The 21,041-nt window shown below is 39.4% G+C and overlaps 3 protein-coding genes across 3 annotated transcripts; 1 reads left to right on the top strand and 2 right to left on the bottom strand.

The window, feature by feature from the left end:
* Positions 1–329: 329 nt before the first annotated feature.
* c1s.2 (complement component 1, s subcomponent .2) lies at positions 330–5,758 on the bottom strand. The gene is made up of 11 exons (XM_005455444.4): positions 5,613–5,758; positions 5,259–5,457; positions 4,991–5,171; positions 4,297–4,422; positions 3,892–4,085; positions 2,220–2,370; positions 2,004–2,119; positions 1,813–1,897; positions 1,590–1,724; positions 1,429–1,503; positions 330–1,346 (listed from the first exon to the last, which is right to left on the bottom strand). The coding sequence occupies exons 1-11, from the start codon at positions 5,624–5,626 to the stop codon at positions 523–525; spliced, it is 2,100 nt and encodes a 699-aa protein (XP_005455501.1). The 5' UTR covers positions 5,627–5,758; the 3' UTR covers positions 330–522.
* A 129-nt stretch (positions 5,759–5,887) lies between these two features.
* Positions 5,888–16,361, top strand: LOC102079592 (tumor necrosis factor receptor superfamily member 5). Its single transcript, XM_005455445.4, has 8 exons — positions 5,888–6,477; positions 6,619–6,744; positions 7,569–7,715; positions 7,828–7,921; positions 8,325–8,401; positions 11,668–11,778; positions 13,658–13,786; positions 14,937–16,361. Exons 1-8 carry the CDS (start codon positions 6,408–6,410, stop codon positions 15,113–15,115), a joined length of 933 nt encoding a protein of 310 aa, XP_005455502.1. The 5' UTR covers positions 5,888–6,407; the 3' UTR covers positions 15,116–16,361.
* On the bottom strand, positions 16,313–19,559 carry rbp5 (retinol binding protein 1a, cellular). The gene is made up of 4 exons (XM_003450579.5): positions 19,164–19,559; positions 18,569–18,753; positions 17,275–17,376; positions 16,313–16,475 (listed from the first exon to the last, which is right to left on the bottom strand). The coding sequence occupies exons 1-4, from the start codon at positions 19,237–19,239 to the stop codon at positions 16,422–16,424; spliced, it is 417 nt and encodes a 138-aa protein (XP_003450627.1). The 5' UTR covers positions 19,240–19,559; the 3' UTR covers positions 16,313–16,421.
* Positions 19,560–21,041: the final 1,482 nt, after the last annotated feature.

Consider the following 21,041-nt stretch of genomic DNA (forward strand, 5'->3'; position numbering starts at 1 on the left):
ACATGTGCAGAGGAGGCGTAGTGGATATGTATTGGACAAAGGATACTGAAGATGGAGCTGCCGGGCAGGAGGAAAAAGAGGAAGATGGATGTAGTGCAGGAAGGACATGCAGAGGTGACAGAAAAAGATGCTATAGAGACAGCAGAGGTAGATTATCTGCTGTGGCAACCTCTAAAATAAGCAGCAGAAAGGAAAAGAAGATCTGCTCTCACTTAAAGGGAAAATATATTGATTATACAAGAGTTTTTAAAAATGCAGTTTTGTGTGTCTCTAAACTATTAGGGATTAAATAATTGAAAACACGTACACACACACAGATTGTCTGCAGATGATTTGCAAACATTTCTCTTTAATAGAAAACAATGTAGAAATAACAAGCTGTTGTGATTGTGTTATTTATTTTGGTACATTTGATTATAAGGTTGCGGTCTTTATTTTATAAGCAAAGTAATTTTTTAAATGTGAATCAGCCCTCAAAATGATTTTATTATCATATATAACAGAGTGTTTTCATCATTTATTTTACTTTCTCTCTGATTCTTCTGCCTCTACTCTCTCTATTGTCTGCTTAATCCACTTCACATAATTCCCTACCTTGGTATAATAACCCTTGTTCACTATTCTAGTTGAACCTGCCGTGGGAAGCTTGCATTCATCTCCCCATGACACAATCCCAGTCAGATAGTAAGGGCCTCTGCTAGAAGACAACATGGGCAAAACAAAAGGACCTCCACTGTCTCCTTGACAACTGTCCTTCCCGCTGTCTCCAGCACAGAACATGTTATTACTGAAAATCATACGGTTGCCATTCAGTCTCGGTGTATTCTCACATTCTCTGCGTGAGTAGGCTGTAACATGAGCATATTTTAATAAAACTGCTGCAGCGTTCCACTCTGTCTTCCCCCAGCCTGACACTGTACCTTGTTCATTTTCCATCACACCACTGTTTTCTTCTGGCAGACAAATGGGAAGGAGGTTTGGGCCTAATTTCACTCTGGAGGTGAATCTTATAAGAGCAATATCATTGTTATAATCAGTGCGTGCACTTCCAGTGATCCCCTTACTGTAGCCAGGATGAATTATGATCCTGTTAGTGATCAAAGAAGGTGTGCTTGGGGCATTTGTTGTCCTTCTATTTGTCAGTCCACCAAAGACACTCAAAGGGCTGTTCTCATTCCCATCCACAACATGAGCCGCTGTCACAGCCCACTGATCATTTATCAGGGATGCTCCTCCTCTGCTGGGCTCTTTTATGAATAGCTGCCATGGTATTTCTCCCAGTTTTGCATTCTGACCTCCCAAAATTCTTCCTGTACCTGCTATCAGTGTTTCAGGCTGCCCACACACTGAAACAAATAGAAGTCATCATTAAACCCAGAGTGCCAAACAAATACTGACATTAAAAAAACAGAAGGAATACATCCGTACCTGGAAGACATTTTGGAAACTCTGCATTTCCGTTAGTTGATATCCATTCGCCACTGGCACCGCAAATGAATGTGTCTGAAAGGTGGCAAAGAGAAATTTGCTAAAAGAATAACAGATCAGTGATACTAGAAAAGGTATGAGCAAAAACCTCCTGTAATCACCATCTCCTTCCAGCGTGTAGTACTTTGAGCTGCAGTTAAACTGGATCTGGTCTTTATATTGAGTTTGTGGATCATCTGAACCCACCAACTGAAGAATGCCATCTTCCGGTATATCAGGAAGTCCACAATTGACCACTATATATGAGAAACAATATACTGAGTGTGAAAAAAAAACAAGTAGACACAAACAGAAAAATCAGAAATTAATTGTAGTCGGACTCACATCCGCAGGTGTAGCTGGGAGTCCATATGCCTGTGCTCTGGCACATTGCCTTGAACTCTGATTTCACGTCATGGATGCTTTTATCCTTAATAAAATGAGAATTTAATTTAAGTTAGAATTTAATTTATTTAATAAATTAAATGCTTACATCAAATGTCAATGATACACTTCAGATTTCTTTCTGCACTCACATCATTTACAACATAGCCTTCGTTACAAGTGACCGTCACTTCTTCACCACGATTATATTCTGCTTTCTTGGGAGTCACGGTGGAGTGTGAGGTCACCACCGCTTGACAGACCTTGTCTGCAATTAAGATGTGAGAAGAAGAGTCACAGTCATTCCCAACAAACATCCAAACAGATGCTCTTTACCAGCTGTGTCTGAGATGAGGAGGCTGCAGTACCTCTGGTCGTGAAGCTGAGGTGGAATCCTTTGTTGGTGCCAAAGTCGTCAGTGGTGAAACGGATCGTGAGCTTGTTTGCGTGAGTGAGAAATGGCGATTTGGGAGGCGTGTTGCCACAGAACGGTCCCAGAGTCCCAGAGGGAGTCTCAATCTGCAAACAAAACAACGCAGGCACTGTCACCAAGTTCAAGTTTACAGACTTTCTTTAAGATGCAGACGTGCAGCATCTCTCAAGAATTTAAACACAGCTGCTCGATGGATGTGCGAGACTATCAGTTTATAGCATTCTGACATGATCGTCTGTCCGTTTAAAAAAAGAAAACATGATAAAAATTTAATTAGGCCCACAACAGTGTGTTATCCTCCCAGCTACAGAGGAAGACTAGCCTTAGAAATCACGCATTATAACCCACATCACTGCTTTCCAGAGATAAGGTTGCACTTGACAGCTGGATTTATGGTTTGCATCTGCTTATGTGGTTACTGATGCAAGTCTAAGGTGTAATAGTCTGTTAACCAGCATAGCTACCACAGTATCCTGCAGTGGTTTGTGCTCAGTGGGATGATTATTTATTTTTGAACAAGACAGTGACCTAAAACACACCTCCAGGCTCTATAAGGGATGTTTGACCACAAACCCCCACAGCCTCCTGTCCTCATTGTAACTGAGACTACACAGCAGCAGCCAACAAGATCGTCAATTTTAGGAGGCGACAGTCTTAAAAAAAGTCACAACATTTAAGTTCCAGAAAATGCATACAGGAGGCTTTCACATAAAAATGATTGAAGTGAATTACAGAGAAATCCTGGATGAAATTCTGATGGCGCATACAGCAGGGTGGTGACGTTGTTAGCGCCGTTTCCTCTGTAGGTGCATACAGCAGGGTGGTGACGTTGTTAGCACCGTTTCCTCACAGAAAGAGGGGCCTGGGCTTCAAGCCCCAGCAGGGCCCTTCTGTCTGGAGTTTGCACATTTTTCCCACCGCTTTGGGGGGTTTTCTTCTGGAGCTCTGGTTTCTCTTGGTACCAGCCGTACTCACCCTCCCTCCCCCTTTTGGTTAGCGCTTGTCTCAGGTATTTCACAAAAGAGATTCTGAATCACGAAAAGTTTCACTTCCTGGTTAAGGGCTAAAAAAACTGCTGTTACTTGGTGAAAGACATGGGCTCTGAATGTAAGAACTGAGGCGTGATATGACCTTAAAAATATCAGCCTTAAAGTTCCTGTGTAGATGACTCAGTCCACATCATGACAAAGAACTACCCTAACTTAGATTTCTAGCACTTATCCACTTATTGTTTTATTATTTGGAAGAGAATTTACGTCTCAAATGTCATTAGAGACTCTTTTTCTGTGGCTCTGAAACAAGAAACAACAACAGTACAACAACAACATTATAATAAGGTTATATGTCAAATTGAAACTAAACAAGATGAGAGATCAATGTACACAGGAACGGTACGCAAAGAAAAAACCCAATTGTGTAACACAGAGAGACCATAAAACGTCAAAAATAGGATGCCTGCCTGTCAAGTCCATAGTTACAACACTTTTTTTTCTGAACTTCCTCTTTGTTTATTGATATGTAAAGTTAAAGTTAAAGTTTCTGGGGGGAAAACACACAACACACACACAGCTTCAAGAGGTATTTGCATATTCTGAGTCATCACTTACTCTCAGTGCATCTATGCATTGACCATCGGGGCCTTGTTCCACATCAAAAACGTCAGAGAATTGGAGCTGCACCTGAGACTGGGAGTCCACGAGCAGCGTGTACTGACAGTTTGCGCTCTCTGCATATGAGTTGGGCCAGGAAGGACTGGATATGATACCTTTGCTCTTTCCTGACAGGTCCTCATTGCAGTTCACTGTGAACATGAGAGCTCATTGTCATCACCTTCATTTTAATGAACAAAATCATAAGTTTTACACAATCAGTACCTTCCCAAAAATCTCCCCACAATACTTCTGCTTCCTCTATTTTCCCATTTTCACTTCTCTTTGTGTATTTTTGTCTCCTTCAGACGTGTTAAATCCTGATTCTGTAGAACTTTTGGAAGCAAATTTGATTATTTATACCAGTGCAAGTGTGGTTGTCCACATCCAGATGGTAGCCGTGGCGACAGGAGCAGTGGTACCCTCCGATGAAGTTGTGACAGAACTGGGTGCATTCGTTGATTTCGTTATCCTCGCATTCGTCATAGTCTAACAGAGGGAATGAGCTACAGGTTAGATGCAGAAAAGCATTAAAAAAAACAAAAAAAAAGCAATTCCTTGGAATGACTTGATAAATATATCAATCATGCGATCTATCCTAACATTTTAACACACGTCATAACTCAACAAGTGATCAAACAGCAAACATTTGTTCATCTCGACAGAGTGACAAAAAAATCCTTGACATTTTGCTTTTCTTGCATAAAAAAATCTGAGAAAACCACAGTTTCGCATCAGTTCTCCTGGTTTGTATTCTAGGTAACATATGTGGCAAAAGTTTTCAGTAGAGGAACAAAAGTCTGCTTACTGATACTAGACGAGGTTTAGGTGAGACATCAGTCACTTTAGTGTAGTCAGCACATTTTTTTTTCAGTGCAAGAAAGACAAATCTTGCACACAAATGTTTTTAATCTTGTTTTCTTTATTAAATAAAACGCTTTTTTACACTGTGATGTATTCTATAAAAAAGACTTCTTCCTTGAAATATGATTACAAAAGTATAAGTAAGTATCTTTGCACAAGCTGAGCTCCTGCAGATTTCTTCTCTGATTCTCACCTTGGGTTGTATAAAAGCCTCTAAAGCCGGTGTGCCTCTTTATGTTTGAGTAGTCCGAGTGGAACGAAAGGGCGAGGCAGCCACCCGGGGGCGAGAAAAGTACAGGATTTACGGTGGACTGAAGCTCCTCAAATTCCTTTGTGCCACACAAAACGGAAATTAAGTTTCCATTTGAAAAGATCTGAGGGGGGAAAAAGATGAGAGGCATAATGAGAAAATAGTATGTGGCAGGTATTAACATCATTTAATATTCTAGATAGCCTCTTACCTTCACTGCATCATTTTCACAGTTGATACTGTCCTCCAGGTCCAGGTGGATGAACCTTATGGAGAGGCTGTGACCTTTGGGTGCGCACCTGCTCCAATTTAGACTAGCATGAGGTAAGTACCCATTGGGATAACCTGGAGACTCCACCCATCCCAGCAGCATGCAGTACGTGGAGTGGAAGAGCGGGAGAAGCAGGAGACTGAAGAAAATGGTGCAAAGCAAAAATAAATATAAGGGTAAAGAATATTTTAAAAAAACAAACAAACAGAAATTAAGTTGTTGGATGTCAGAGACAGACACTCTGTAATCACTCTTTGCGCATCTATTGTGAAAATTAAACAAATCCAAACCCACCTTGATCTTAACATCTTGTCCTGATCAAATCTCTTCTCAAATAAAGCATTTAAACTGTCTCCTTCCTCTTTTCATATTAATTTCTATTTCACCCTCTTCCTGCTGCCCCCTTCCTCTCTTGCTTATGTTTTGCACCCGTAAGCATTTATAAATCTATTTCTAGATAGTTTCTTTGTGCATCTACAGCAACAGGAGGGTGACTGTGGAGCAACAGGAAGACAAACCGAGCCAAAAGCTTTTCAGCAGCTTTGCACTTTTAAACTCAACACTGATCCTTTGCCAGCGGGACAAATATTGTATTGAAACAATGGTGACAGGATGAAAGGAAAGGGTGTAGTGGATGAAGGAAATATTCCTTTGTGCACTTCGAGTGCCAAAATCAGCATTTAGTCCTGTAGCTACAGTACGGAAACACATTTACAGTTAACATAATGCTGAGAAGGCTAGTACAGGAAGGAAATGAGGAACGAGACAGAGATACAGAGAGCGAAGGGGGGAAACAGCAGATGAGGGTCACTGGGGCTTTCCACTGTGTAGGACTAGAAAAGACATGAGAAGTAGGTAAGACCGAGTGAGGAGGGGGAACAAATCAGAGACAATACGTCAGAAAAAGAGTGGAGGCAGAACCTGAGCAGCAACTGCGTGATCATCAGAAAAGCCGAGGCGATCGACAGAGTTCACTTCTGTATTTTATCTTCTGAGCTACGATACCGATTTAGCCAATTTTCAGGTATAGAAACAGGTTGAAAAGACACGGGCTTTTACAGTTTAGGGAGTTTACACCCAGGTGGACGAATGGGAGACAAAAGGTGCAAAGAAGATGAGCTCGAGCCTAATGGGGAATGCCGTCAACGCTGTAAAGCAGGTCAGTGAACACGAATGCTTCAGTTCCTCACGCTTCTCCTCGGTTAACAAACTTTCTTTACAGGATGCACATTATTCTTCAAAAACCGCATTTTCATTACCCATCGTCTAAAATACAAGTCTGTTTGTTTCACCTTGTCAGGAGAGTACATGAAGACAGCATCCGATGGCACAAAAAAGACCGAGTGTGCCAAATGTGAATATGGGTCCTACACAGACTCTCAAAATCATGGGGACAAATGCCATCCCTGCAAGCAATGCCTTCTCAGTAAGTTACACAGGCATACACGCAGCACTAGTCTTAGAAGCTCAGTCAAAGAAACAGAGAACCACAATTCAATCTATTTCTAATAAGAATACAACGATATAGAACTCGAAAGACCGTATTTGAACTCTACTATGCAAAATACAAAAAAGCTAGGAGTGCTGCTTTCACAGCAAGACAAAGAAAGAAAGAAAGAAAGAAAGAAATATACTGTTGGACCGCAGGAAACTGCACAATAATGATGTTGCAGATTGTGAAAGCTGATGGCTTTTGATATCTATACTTATGGAGTAATAATACATGCTTTGCTGTTGTTTGTCCATGTCAGCACCACATGCTCACAAATCCACTTCTTTAACATCTTCTTTATTTCTCATAGGGGGTCGTTTGACTGTTGGGGTTTCTTTGTGTTTTTGCAGCGTCCAAAAGCGTTTTGTGGCAACTGTTGTTGTGATTTGGCGCTATGTAATTAAAGTTCAAGGGAAACTGGAATTAAACTGAATTTCCATTTTGAACTAACTGTAAAGCCCACAGAGCTTAGCTCAGATTTATGTTAAGGTAATTGTGTTAAGAGACAATTTTAAGACAATAAAGGAACTTACATTTTCAACTTCAACACTTTCAAAATGTTTCATAGCGCAGAAACTGTTAGGTGGGTTTTCACTGTTCTTTATGTTCAAGCCACTTTAAAACTTTGAACTGGAGATCAACAACCCCCATCTATACACACACACACACACACACACACACACACACACACACACACACACACACACACACACAGACTTAAACGCAAAGAAAAAAACATCTCTCTTTTGCTCTTTCAGGTAACAAACAGCAGACATTCAATCAATGCAAAGCTGATGCAAACACAGTGTGCAAGTGTGTGCCAGGTTTCTACTGCAACGATGCCGAATGTGAACACTGCCTGCCTGTAACTCACTGCCAAGTGGGTGAAGGGGTCAAGACTCCAGGTAACCTTGAACTATAAAAATCATAATGAATTATCATTTTCTCCAGTGATGATTCACATTCTTAGCTAAAATTCCACAAGGCCAGGTGAATAAATTTCACTCCTCATTACAGGCAATGGCACGAATAACGTAATCTGTGCTCCATGTGGAAAGGGGACCTTCAGCAACGTAACAGATTACGAGTCACCCTGTAAACCTCACACCAGGCAAGACTGCATTACAACTATTATCATTGTTATTATTATTATGTTATTATTAAATCTGAAGAACTGTGTGTTTTATGTAGACTGTGAGTGAATTAGTCATCCATTGACACAGAGCAGAAATTAGTCTCTTGGTTTCGGTTGGCGCCCTCAGTCTACAAACTCGAAACATTCAACATCCCACATCCTACCTACTGTAAATATATTTCATCCAGACTGTAAAAATTGTGCTGAAACAGTTTCCCATGCTTGTAGGAGGCCTTTTTTTTTACATCTCTTTAACACAGAATTTGTAGCCGAAGCTTGTCCAGTTTTTTAAAAAAAAAAACTATAAATTGCGACTTTTATTATTTTATTATTATTTGTATTTATTGTGTTTACCTGATGTTGTTGTTATGTTTTTTAGATGTGAGGATTATGGAAGAGTGCTGAAAATCCCAGGAGACAATAAAAGCGATGCAGTTTGTGGAAACTTCAAATCTGGTAAGATTCTGGCTTTATCAGTGTTTGAGATCTTCTTAAAAAAAAGAGAGATGGAGTTGTTAGCGGATGCTCTTATGCTGAGTGGTTCACTGAGTTCCTGTTGACGTTATGTTCCTGTAACATGACCTTTAATTAAGAAAGGAAGTTGAAGATGTAGTGATGCAAAATTACTAACATATACATTTTTCATGTAAAATTTAAGTAGTAGTCATAGTTTAGCCCACTGGACCTCAATATTGCTCTGGTTCATGCTCACTACATCTATAGCTTGCCTTTAAAACCAAACATCATATCTAGTTGAAGGCCGTGAGCTGCAAATAACACTAAATTAATGTGCCACTCAAGCAGCCTCACAGTCAACCAGCGTAAAATTCCAACAACTAAATATGAGACAAAGAGTATTCGTGTGGTCCATTTAACTAATCAGAAATTTTGATCCTCAAGCTTAAAAAAGAAATAAACTCTAGGTGCTAGAGCGGTCGGAAGGTGAGTGGTACACTCCCAAACTTCTCCAGTCAGTTTGTTGAAGCAAGATATTGAAGCCTCAGTTTGGTCTTTGTACCATGACTTGGTGTAGTTATCTGAAGAAACATGAAAGGTTTAGGGCAGATACTTTCAAGGCACTGACAAGAAGAGAGTCGTGCTTGTTAGGTAGCAGAGTGCTGTGGTGTATGGCCACATCAGTAACCCTGTGAGGCTGTATTTAGGTATTAATGTTGACCTGTTAACATCCTGATGTTAAGAACGTATATTGCTTAACTAGCTCACCACTTCAGATTTTAATTTTAGAAAGTTAAGAGGTGCTTAACTTTCTTTCAGAAACGTCTAAACCACAAACTGAGTCTAGCATTACTTCAGGAAGGCTACTAAGCTGAGCTCAGCCCACAGTCCCAGTAGATCAGCTGATAATGGCTGATCTTAATATCAGCACACATCAGCTGACACTCTTCTGTGTTTCCAACTGACAAATCTTAAGTAGGGTGTCCTATTTAGACTGGTTTAGCCTGTTTATAGCTGCAGTGTGAGCTATTTTGCAACCCCAGCTCCTTCTTTTCACGCTACATCTGACTCAATTCATGTGATGTTTGTTGTAATCGATGTTAGTTTTGTTCTGTGAGGGTGTCCTGCTGCTGCTCTTTTTACCATAGGCTTTCCCCATCTGAGCATGGAAATGCAGAAAATTCCCAGAGCACACCACCAAATATAAGTAATGGCATATGGCTAAAGTTTTTTGGATTAAAAATCAGTTTGATGGTGGTGTCAGCAGAAAACTTCATCAAAGTTTTTAAAATACTTCCTGTGAACATCCACATTACCGCGAAGCTTATGTGGCTATTGTGATTTTGCATACGACCCCGCCGAGTCTTATTTTTCAGTGGTATTTCTTTTTAATGAAACCAAAGGAAGACATTCTTTTTCTTCAGTACTAAAAACAAATTCACCTATCAAAGTCACTTCTGGGAAAGCATGAAGCCACATGCATTGTTTAACAGGAAGTGTTTTTGTGAGGCGCATTGAATTTTGAGCAGCTAAAAAAAAAAGAGGGGGCTGAAGAAGCACACAGACGAAGAATACAGACATACTGAAATGTCTAAATATACTCCAGACAATGAATCAAGCCGGTCACAAAAGTCCAAATATCCCATGAGATGACTTCTTTTAACTAGTGTGATATTTGCTGGGGTGATACTGAGAGGGGGGCGGGGGGGTGGACGTTGAAGATTTTCAGTGTTTATAACATTTTAAATATAGTCATGTTATGCAAGCTTTAAAGCCTACTTTCAGGTTTCATAAAATGCACATTTTACCCCTTAAACATTTGTTTCCATTAAATTGAGTCAGATCAGTAGTGAAACTCACACATATGTCTAATGTTGAAGTCTAAATTTAACCTAAAAAGGTTTAAATTAGAGTCCGATTTACCTTTTTCATCTTCTTATGTAGAAAAAACAGCATAAATTAGTATTTAATTCAATATATTTAAAAAATCTAATAGTTTATAACTCTATAATGCATTGCTGCATTACCATAAAGCTCCTTAAATCTGTGGAGGGCTTCCCAAGATGAGTGTTTCTTCTTCACTCCCCTCTTTTTACTCTCAGTGTTTATACACCACTTTGTGTTTAATGATTAGTTTTTATTCATCTCTGGCTCTCTTCCAAGCGTGTCTTTTGTCCTGTTTCTGTCCCCTCATCCCCAGCCTACTGTGGCAGTTGGCTGCCCTCCCTGAGCCGGGTTTCTTCCTGTTAAAAGGAAGTTTTTCCTTCCCGCTGTCACTAATCGCTTGCTCATGGACGGGGAAGTCATCTGTTTGTTCTATTATTGCAAGGTCTTTACCTTATTTGGCACTATATATATAAAATTGAACTGAATTGAATGATGAAGCAGCTTAACCTGCTGTACAGTCAGTAAGTGAATGCTTGAAAATATATTGAACTGACGTCTTATGTCTTGGCTCCCTCCCTTCATCCTTCGTCATGGCAGATGGCCATCACTGCCTAAGCCTGGTTTTCCACAGGTTTCTTCCTGTTAAAAGGGAGTTTTTCCTTCTCGATGTCACCAAAGTGTTTGCTTGTAGTGGGTCGTCTGATTGTTGGGGTTTCTCTGTATTATTTTAGGTTCTTCACCTTACAGTATAAAGCACCTTTAGGCGACTGTTGTGTGATTATATGATCATATGTGACTATATAAATAAAATAAAACTGAATTAAATTGAATACATATAATTTATATCTTTCAAAATATGACTTTAAACATCTATTCAACATATAGTCAGCCATATTTATACAGCACATTTAGACCTTATGTTATTTTGCTGTTGCTTTATGAACACAGTCCATAAAGCTGTATGTTACAAATTATTTAACTGCTCTGGAGTGGATTACAGTCATTTATTAAGTATTAATGCTGCTTAGACATGTTGGCACTTCACCAGAAAGAGTTTTCTTTAAGTGAGCTTCCACGGATCATGAGTCACCACCTGCAAATTCAAAAAGAAATGCATATAATCTTTCAGTAACTACAATCAGTCTTTTTCTTTCTTTGATAACGTCAGAAAAAAAATAAAGTTTCTTCTCATCACAGTCATTTCAGTCACTACCTTATTAATGAAGAAACATGAGTCGTAATCAGTAATCACTCCCTCCCACTTTAAGTTTCCCAGAAGTTATAGTATGCTTGTGAAAATTTATTGTGCAATCAGGTGAATAACCCACTAGATGTATTTGGCATGGCCCTAAGAACAATTTCTTCTCTTTGTTTTTCAGATTGTCACTGGGTGTTGCCAGCAGGTTTGTGGTCAGGGCTCGTGTTGACCGCAATCGTCATCGCGTTGATTTGCATCCTGTGGCGAAAAAAATGCAAATCGCACAGAGCAGGTGTGTACGACACGTCACTCGGATGGGCGTGTTTGCCACTTTTTCTCACACTTGTTCTCATAATTGTTTAAAGTCTCCCTGAAGAGGCGGTGAAATGATGTGTGTGTAAGCCCACCCACTGGCAGTAACTACTCATGCTTTAAGCCACAACAGTGAGAGGGGACTGGCTTTGAAGTCTTACAGTTGAAGGTCACTGCTTATCTCTCTCAAACATGGCCTCCCACTGTTTCCTTGCAGTGTATTAATAACAAAACCTCAGTGAAAGCTAATATTACATTTGCAGACTGGATTTTTTGACTATTAAAATGTGCTCTTTCATGTAAAGTAAGTGTAATTTCTCTTTTTCTTTTCGCTTGAAAAGGATATGATGTAGTTGAACTCTCTGACAGATTAAGAAAGCAGCAGCCGAGTCTGATGCTCGAGGAGCTTTAGCGAACATGACTGTCTCAATGAGGAAACCACATCCTGTACATATTCAGGCTGACACAGTTATTTGGTGTAATGTGACGCACACTTCACGGGCAGACAGCTCATACTGAGAAACAATTCCTACGTATGTGGCACAGTCACACAACTTATTATTTTGGCTACCCTTGTATTTCACTGACATTTGTTTTATTTCCACAGAAACAATGTGCTAGTACTGGAAATCACTGATGAACTCACAGAATATAATTATTGTCTTAGAGAGCGTGTGTGCCGTTTTGCTAATATTACAGGAAGGGGTGTGTGTTACTTTAAAAGCACCAGTTGTTACTCTTTGTACAGTCATGTGGGAAAAATTTAAGAGTGATAAGGTTCACTTTGAGACGGTGATTCTGAACCAATAAGATCCTTTGATTTCATCACATAATGCCTGTATTTTCCACATATCTGCATGTGGATATATCAAAGGCTTATTACTAGAGAAATTACCAAAATGCAAGTTTCCTTTTTCATAGCCTCATAATATCCTGCCATGCATACAGTTTCAGTTTTATCTTCTGAGGTTTTGAGATACTTATCTTTAGGATTTTGCTGCCAACTCAGTACAGTAGATGGTACGAATATACTATATATGTTGGTTTGTTTTCTAGTAATTAATTTCTTGCTATGTTTATTTTAAAATATGTGGTATGAATTGGAAGTTTCTCTTTGCTCAGAAAGTGTTTTTTAATGCTACTTGTTTGAGTCTTGTTTTAGAAACACTTCAGAGTAATTATAGTTTTGAATTTATTTTAATTCTGTGGGTTTTTATTTAATCAGTTGTTTCCTGAGTCTCGTTACAGGGTGGTTATTTTTATTGACGTGTATGTTGTTTAAAACTGTTTGGTTTTAGTATTAGTTTTCGTTTCTTTTGTTGTGAAATGGTCATTATTAGTCAGGGGTTAGTTTACAGCAGTTATTACAACATGCGCAATTATCTGACAGTCATGTCGAAACCCCGGTCTCAGTAAACAGTAATTAAAATACCTCCTCGGGCTAGTTGTGTTGACAAACTGAAGAAAGTTGACAAAGACTAAAAGTGGATTTAAAAAAAATAAATAAATCAGTAACCTGTTTATGGCTAATGTTCTGTTTAGTCACGGGAACTTAACAACCTTGGTTTGCTTGTCTGTATCTCAGAGCTGTTCAGAGCTGACTCGGAACAAAGTTTACACAGATGGTCAAAAGAAGGTGAAGGGACACAATGTCGCGACTCTAATGACCAGTGGCTGGTGTTTGCTTACATGGAGGTGCTTTGGTCAAGCTCGACCACTTGAATTTTGGGGGTTTTGGAGAGGTTATAGTGCCATCTGAAGGCCAACTGGTGGAATTATTTGTATGTTTTTGTGTATGTTTGTGAGCATAAGACTAAAATGCCTTTTTTTTCTTGTGATTTGTGATGTCTGTGTGACAGCTCGATCCAGTATTTGTGTTACTCCGGTAGCAGTGGTTCCCATTCCAGATGTGATGCCTCGAGAGGAGCCTTCTTACTGCCAAGAAACCTGCATCATGTCCGACTGCAAGTTACCAATTTTTAATGAAGGTGAAGAATCACATCGACTCTTTCATATCATTTACACATAATGTTACAGACTTGTTCTCAAACAGCAGGATTTAAGTTTGAAACAAAGTCACTACATGCAACAAAAGTGCCCCAAGACTTTTGTGTTGTTGCAGCAGTCCACTTGTTTAGGCTGGAAAATCATTTTCTGTAAAAATTCTTCAGCCATATTTAGTGCCAGTTATAAAACCTTGCTGACACGCTTGGCTTGTTGTGCATTATTGTTATTAATTTCCCTATAATGTTTGTTTTTCAACACTGTATCTATTCTAAGCACAGCCTCATAATGCCTAAAACAATTCAGTTATCCCTCCACACACACTTAGTGTTTGACGTTGGAATTAGTGATTGCAGAAATACAAGAACAATGGATGTAAATAACAAATCTCCAATGATCTCAGCTTAAGTCAACACCTAGATGAGACTGTGGCAGCCTTGGTTGATAATTAAAACAGCATTTCCCCCTAAAATCGTCAAAACACGGCCTTAATTCATATAGGACAAGCCTGCTTCATCTATGCCGGGGATGTGAAACTCTTTATATCGCAGGCCACATACAGCCGACTTTGATCTTATGTGGGCCAGACGGGTGAAACTACAATTTCTGTCAGTGTGAAAAGTTGAACTGCATATTTAATCAATGAGATAACTTAATATAGGACAAAGAACCACAATTTCAACAGTATGACTCAGTTTTTCTACATGGTAAAGGAGTGCTGCTCTGGTGTTACCATGAATTTTTGAGCTTAGATCGTGAGAATGCGCATAAAATTACACAACTCTAGAAATCAATTATTTTGGTGTATTGTGAAAGGCCATGAGGGAGGATTTTATGAGTAGAAAAGGTCTAAAACTTCTGAAAATATAGTTAAAAGTCCAAAATGTATTTTCCAAAACCATCCAGTGGGCCAGATTGGGTTCTTTCTTAGGCCAATTCTGGACCTGGGGCCTTATGTTTGACACCCCTGATCTATGTGATATAGCACTGAAGCTGGATGCCTTATGCTGGTCATTTCTGCAGTTTCTCAGGAACTCATTTACATTAATCTTACAAACATTGCAGCTCATAAAGTGCAAAACTGTATTTCCAGTGAAGGATGGTCACACTTAATGATTTTATCGTTCTCCTCAGATGATTCATTGGTCATTACCCGCACAGAGGACACCTTGAACACCAGCCTCCCCATAACTCCACTGAAGGCTTCCGTTTCCTTTGTCGACTCCAGTCACACGAATGGAAACGCGGGTTACTGCAACAACTTCTTCAGGTCGCAATCCGAGCCACAGGAGGACGAGTACTGTGGGACATAATCCAGTGTACCGGGATACTTACCCGAGCTCAGACCCTCACTGGATCGGGGACAATGCAGTTATTTTCAAGACCTTTAAACCTTTTTAATACCAAAAGAGAGAGACTGGGCTCTCTTTCAGGTCCCTTGAAGGTTGACTGATGCCACCTGCAGGACGCTCATGAGAATTTCCTCTCAAATGAAGTGACATTTCTGTGCTGTCCTGGCCACACAGCTGAAAAAACACTGGTGATGCACAGTGGTGTCCTGTTTTCACAAATAGTCCGAAACGGTTTGTTTTTGTTGAGTTTTGTTGCTACAACAAATCTCACGAAATGACCAAAGCAAATTAAGCGGTGATAGTAACAAACCGAGATGTAGTTTACTTCTTTAAGTTCTAATAAACACATATAAGCGAGCCAAAGTGACGCAGTGCGTGACATCATCCTTCATCATCCCACATTCTGCTGCTGCTATGAGTATTTTTGAGCAGCGGGAAAGAAATCTTTCAAAAATAGCATCATTTCCACCTATTTCAGTAACATTTTTAAGTATCCAGATGACCAGAGGCTTTTTCTTTGCTTTTAAAAGAGTCGCTTTCTTTACAGGAACAAATCGTTTTATTGCTGACAAGATAGTGAAATCAGAAAATATATGAATCTTTGTAACTTTTCCTTGGATTTGTTGACAGTGGGAAATTTACTGCTACCCTGACTGTTTAATGGAATCTGTATATATTGAGTTGTTTAACTTATATTGTTCCAACTTAAGTCAGTAATTCAGATTTTAATGTATTGTATATGTAAATCATTATAATGTGCATGAACACACTGATTCAAGTTTTCCTTTCTGCCATGCAGCGCACAGCAGTTAATAGTCCGCTTCACATAGACTTCCAACCAGGGAACAGGAACAGGAACTGTCTGACTCTGTCAGACAGTTTTTTTGTTTTGTTTTGTTGTTTTTTTTAAATATTTTTTTACTTTGGTACTTTCTGTAAAAGTTCAGGGACTTAAAATGACTTTAGATATGAAGCAGCAACACACACACACACACACACACACACACACACTTTGTATAATTTAAGACACAGAATAGAAACACAACAGATGTATGACTTCTTTATAACATTGTGCAATATGGGGAAGGAAGCAGTCATTCTGCTAAACTGCTCTCTTCTCTTTGTTAAACCCATCAGACATATTCAGTTCATATTCTGTTTTCGATATTCAGTACTGCTGATTATAATAAAAATGCTATAAACATGACTCTTGTACCGGCTACTTTGTTTTAATAGGATTATTCGCTGTAAAACATTTCCTGTGACTTCAGTTAGCCTTCTTGAAGACTTGGTTGGCTTTGATTCCTTGAACTCTCATCTCCTGCAGAGAGGAGGTGGAAAAGAAGAGAAAAAAAAACATGAGGTGAGAGGGTGTAAATGAATGGTGAGAAACAACAAGAACATTTGGCACATTAAAAACGGATTGTATCCAGAACACCATTTCCACCCCACCTCTCTCCTTCTCATCCTTTGACCTCATAATCCGTCTTCCACTCTTTCACCATCTATTCATCAGGTCTTTTCAGCCCGCTCCCCACTTTCCTCCTCCACCTCTTCATTAGTCCCTCACTGTTCCCTTCCCCTGCTTTGTGTAACCTCTAAAACCCACCATTATAAGTCTTGATCCTAGCTGGCATTTCTTTCCCAATTCTCTCTTGAGTTTAGCATCAACAACACATTGTTTTCTCCCGACTGCAACAAAGGTATTAAAAAAACCTCGTGAGAGCTTTTTAGCGGAACAATGTAGCTTGTTTGAAAACGTAACCAGTAATGAAAGATAAGCTATGAGCTTGAACTGTTTGAGCTCCAAAGTGCCTCTGAGCGTCACTCCGACGTGCATTCAGGGCTCCTCTGCCTCCTTTGTGTGCACTCCTTTGTCAGGTTGTAGTTTGCCCTTAGGCATGTACAAACTTCACTGACCTCTTAATAAAAACCTGATCTCACAAAGACAGCAACAGAATTAGCCAATGAATAACTTCTAAAACTTGCCTTTTTTGCATACCCTCCCTCATTTAGCATATCAATTACTCCATCACTTCCCTTTAAGCTTTCATTTTCCTTGTTCCCTCTTCCTTGCTTTCTCTCTGCACTGGCCTCTTGTTCCCCTCATACATCCTTACCAAATGCAGCTTGTCGCCCTCCAGCCAGTGCGTCCAGCCTCGTCCCTCTTTCTCGCCTCGCTGTACACAAACCAGCTTGTCTCCGTCCCAATCTACTGTAGTCTGTGTAACCACAGAGATGCCATTAGTGTGAGACATTAGCATGTACAGTAGCCCAAACAACACTGAGCCACACAGAGACCGGAAGCTTTGTGCAGCGCAAAGAGGGGAGACTAATACAGTGATGCGTGAAAGGTCATGAACCCTTTAAAATATACTTAATTTGTTCATTGATGTGATTAAAAACATCAGATTTTTATACAAGTGGATTTAAGTTTAAAAATTTATATGTATTAGATTATAAAAGTCTGACTCTGGTTTGTTTGCTGAGAAAAATGATCTCTGAGTGGAAAAAATTAACGAACCTTTGCATTTTTTGTATCATGTAGACAACAATAACTACAAAAAATACATTTTAAAGATAAAAGTTTGGACTTTGACTTCCAAAACATCTTCATTCTTCTTTGCCTCACTTTGATGGGGGAACTTGTGAGTTTGGGGCCATTATCTTGCTGTATGACCCACATTCTCGTGGGATTTAGTCCACGGACAGGCGTCCTGTCACCTCCCTGAGAGTTTGCTGGCATCATTCAGAATTCATTGCTTCACTAATGAGAAAAAGATGTTTAAGAACAGCAAAACAGGCCACAAGAACGTTTCCTTCATTTAAACAGAAGATTTATATACGATTTTATACCAAAAAGCTCTGCTTTAGCCTTCACAGCCTGATGAGCATCAGCAAATCTTTTTCTGAAGAAACACATCTATTTGGGCTGTGATGCACATTCGTGTTTTGCTTTGTTTTGTTTCTGACCTTAGATTCCTGTCCCACTCACACCTGATCATCATGCAACGCACTGACACCTCACCCAGTTTCATCTTGGCAAATGCAAAAAAATTACACATTTTTCCACAGCGGATCTGCTTTAAATGATTTTAATGCTTATATTTATTTAGAAAATCCAAAAGAGTTCACAAACTTTCAAGCACATGGTCTCCTCCTAGCTTGGACCTTTTCAAAACCATTGTTGAGTTAATGTACATCACTGCAATTCTTAAGCCCTCCTTTAAACAGCAAGTAGCGGCTATAGAAAGAAAAAAAAAACTCAGCAGGTGTGCTGACTTTGTTTGAATAATAAGCATGCAAATCAAACTTGTATAACAAGTAATGACTTAATAAAATCAATGTAATGTTAAACCTGCGTGCATGTCCAAACATGCCGATGTGCACATTTGGAAAAACCAAAACACATACCTGACACACACGGCCATCCACTGGCCCCAGGTCCTCAGTAAATTCTTTTCCAATAGTGAAATCCATGTTGAAGTTCTTGAAGGTGGTGAGTGTGCGGATTTTCATGGTTCCAGTGGCCGGGTCATGGGTGATCTCTTTAGTGGGCTTCAACAGACACACGATCTTCCTCAGAGCAAAATTAACATCTAAGAGAAGAAAGAGAGAGAGATGTTGTAGCATAAGCCACACTCTGTTACTTCAGTAAAGCAGATTTTTTGCCTCTCACACACACACACACACACACACTGCAGGCAGAGGAGACACACAGTGTGAGGGAGTGAATGGGTCCGGGGTCACACAAAGGACAAGGTGGTGATTTCATTACACTAATGTGCTTCAGCAAATACAGATGATCCTCATCATTAAATCAGACACTTAAGGTTACCTTTTCAAGTAACCTAATGGCAACGAGTCAGTGAACATATGACTACTTTAAAAAAAAAAAAGACATGAAAGATTATTGTTACATTGGAGGGTTTTAACTGCACATCTGTTACAAAAAGCAACGCACTTGAAGATTACAAAAGTATTTAAAATACTGTATAAAGATTTGTACCTAAAGCTCCGAGGTAGGAATCCATATTCTCCTGCTCCACCATATGATAAGTGCCGGTGTAATTAGGTTTTGCCATTTTTTTTTCTTCTTTGTTCGTTCCGAAACTCCAGAAATCCCTGTTTTTCCTCGTTCTTGCTTTTCCTTCAGTCCCGTGTGGATCTCACAGACTAGCTGCCGGTTCCTGTGATATCACTTTCAGTTGCGCAACGTTTTGGACAATGGACCCGGATTTGACGGGAATGCGCGTAAAAAGAGTGCTGCCTGTTGCAGATTGTTGCTGGAGTTTGGTGCTGGTTATGCTGCAAACTGCTCCAAGTATGCAACTCTGGTGGTGACTCACGCTCAGTATATGCAATCGTTTCCAGGGAGGGAGCGGGGCTTTTTCTGCAGGACCTCATGCAGGGGGAGGTTCATTCATCTTTACTAATGCTTTTCTCAGAGGGATCAGTTGCAAGCAGAGGCGGTGCTTCGGATCCCAGACATGGAGCAGCACAAAGTCAAACCGAGGAACAAAGAGACATCAAGGATAACCTGATATGCTCATTTCCAGCGCCATCTTTTATTTTTTGACTATACTAAAGAAGTTTTGCATGTTCCAGATGGTCCTTATTTACTTTGTACCGGCCTTGGTACAGACCTCATTTCATCATTCCTCTCAAAAAGGCTGTTTTCTCCCTTTAAGCCAGTTTTCCTCTGATTGGCTGGTTTTAATGAACGTCCTCTTCAGTACACATGGCTAACTCTGACCCTATTTATACAAAAGAAAACTCTGACAGAGGTTTTTCATGTTTTACTGATTGAAGCTTTTGTAGGTGTTTCCTTGTTGGTAGCCTCCCAACTGGTACTGATGAAGTTTACTCTAAATAGTAGAGCAAGTTTTGTTACGCCAACAGGTGAGCGGCAGGAAAACAAGTTCATAGCTAACCAGTGAAACATGTTAAAGGGCCAGATTGTGTCTCTTACCTGTGTGCCTTCTTCTGCTTTCTCCCAAGGGTGTTGCATCCAAAAGAGCTCCCTATAGTATCAGTACCAACACTGGATTGAACTAGTGCATATACTTCAAACATGCACTATAAAAATGTCTGAACCTTTTTGTGTCTATTTTATTTACAGCCTATAGCACATTTAAACAACTGAAGTTGACCCAGATCACTTTTACACTCCAGGTCCAACTCAAAATACATGAAAAGCTGAAAGGTGTGTTTTGTTTTATTAAGTCATTATTGATTCTGAGTCAGTGGTCGTTACAGTTTGTTCAGAATCTCATAACAGTGATTTATCTTATATGTCATGACACACTGCTCTTCTCTACAACTGCCTTTATAAGTTCAAAGTATCGGTGCTGGTATCGCCAACGCTGGGCCTGTATTTACTTGGTATCAGATCAATACCAAAATTAGCTTAGACTCCATCACACTTGTTAGTATTATTCAGTTAATATTAACATAATCAGTATCAATGTGAGATTTAAAGGAGGTCTGAGCAGTCTGTTGGTTTCTGCTAAAAGAAATAAATGTGTATGAAACTGGGTAAATGTAAAAAAAAAAAAAAAAGAAAATAGAAATTGAAACAATTTTGTGAATTCAAATAAATAATTTTAGAGAAAATATCCTTAGTTTTAGGATGTGCTAATTTGGTAAGATTTTCTATCATGACTGCATGACTGTGAGTCAAATACTTTCAGTAAGTTATGTGATTTATTGTAATGACTGTGGGGATTTTCCTTAAAATAATACTTAAAAAGACTAAAAGTAACACTGAAATTAATAAAAACTCATTTAAAACTAAACATTTTCAAACAATAAAAAGGAAACTGAAACAAGCAAAGCCACTCTGAAGCTAAACTGAATTCAAAACAAAAATTAAAAACAAAACAAA

This window comes from Oreochromis niloticus, linkage group LG11, assembly GCF_001858045.2.
Source record: "Oreochromis niloticus isolate F11D_XX linkage group LG11, O_niloticus_UMD_NMBU, whole genome shotgun sequence".
Classification (NCBI taxonomy): Eukaryota; Metazoa; Chordata; class Actinopteri; order Cichliformes; family Cichlidae; genus Oreochromis; species Oreochromis niloticus.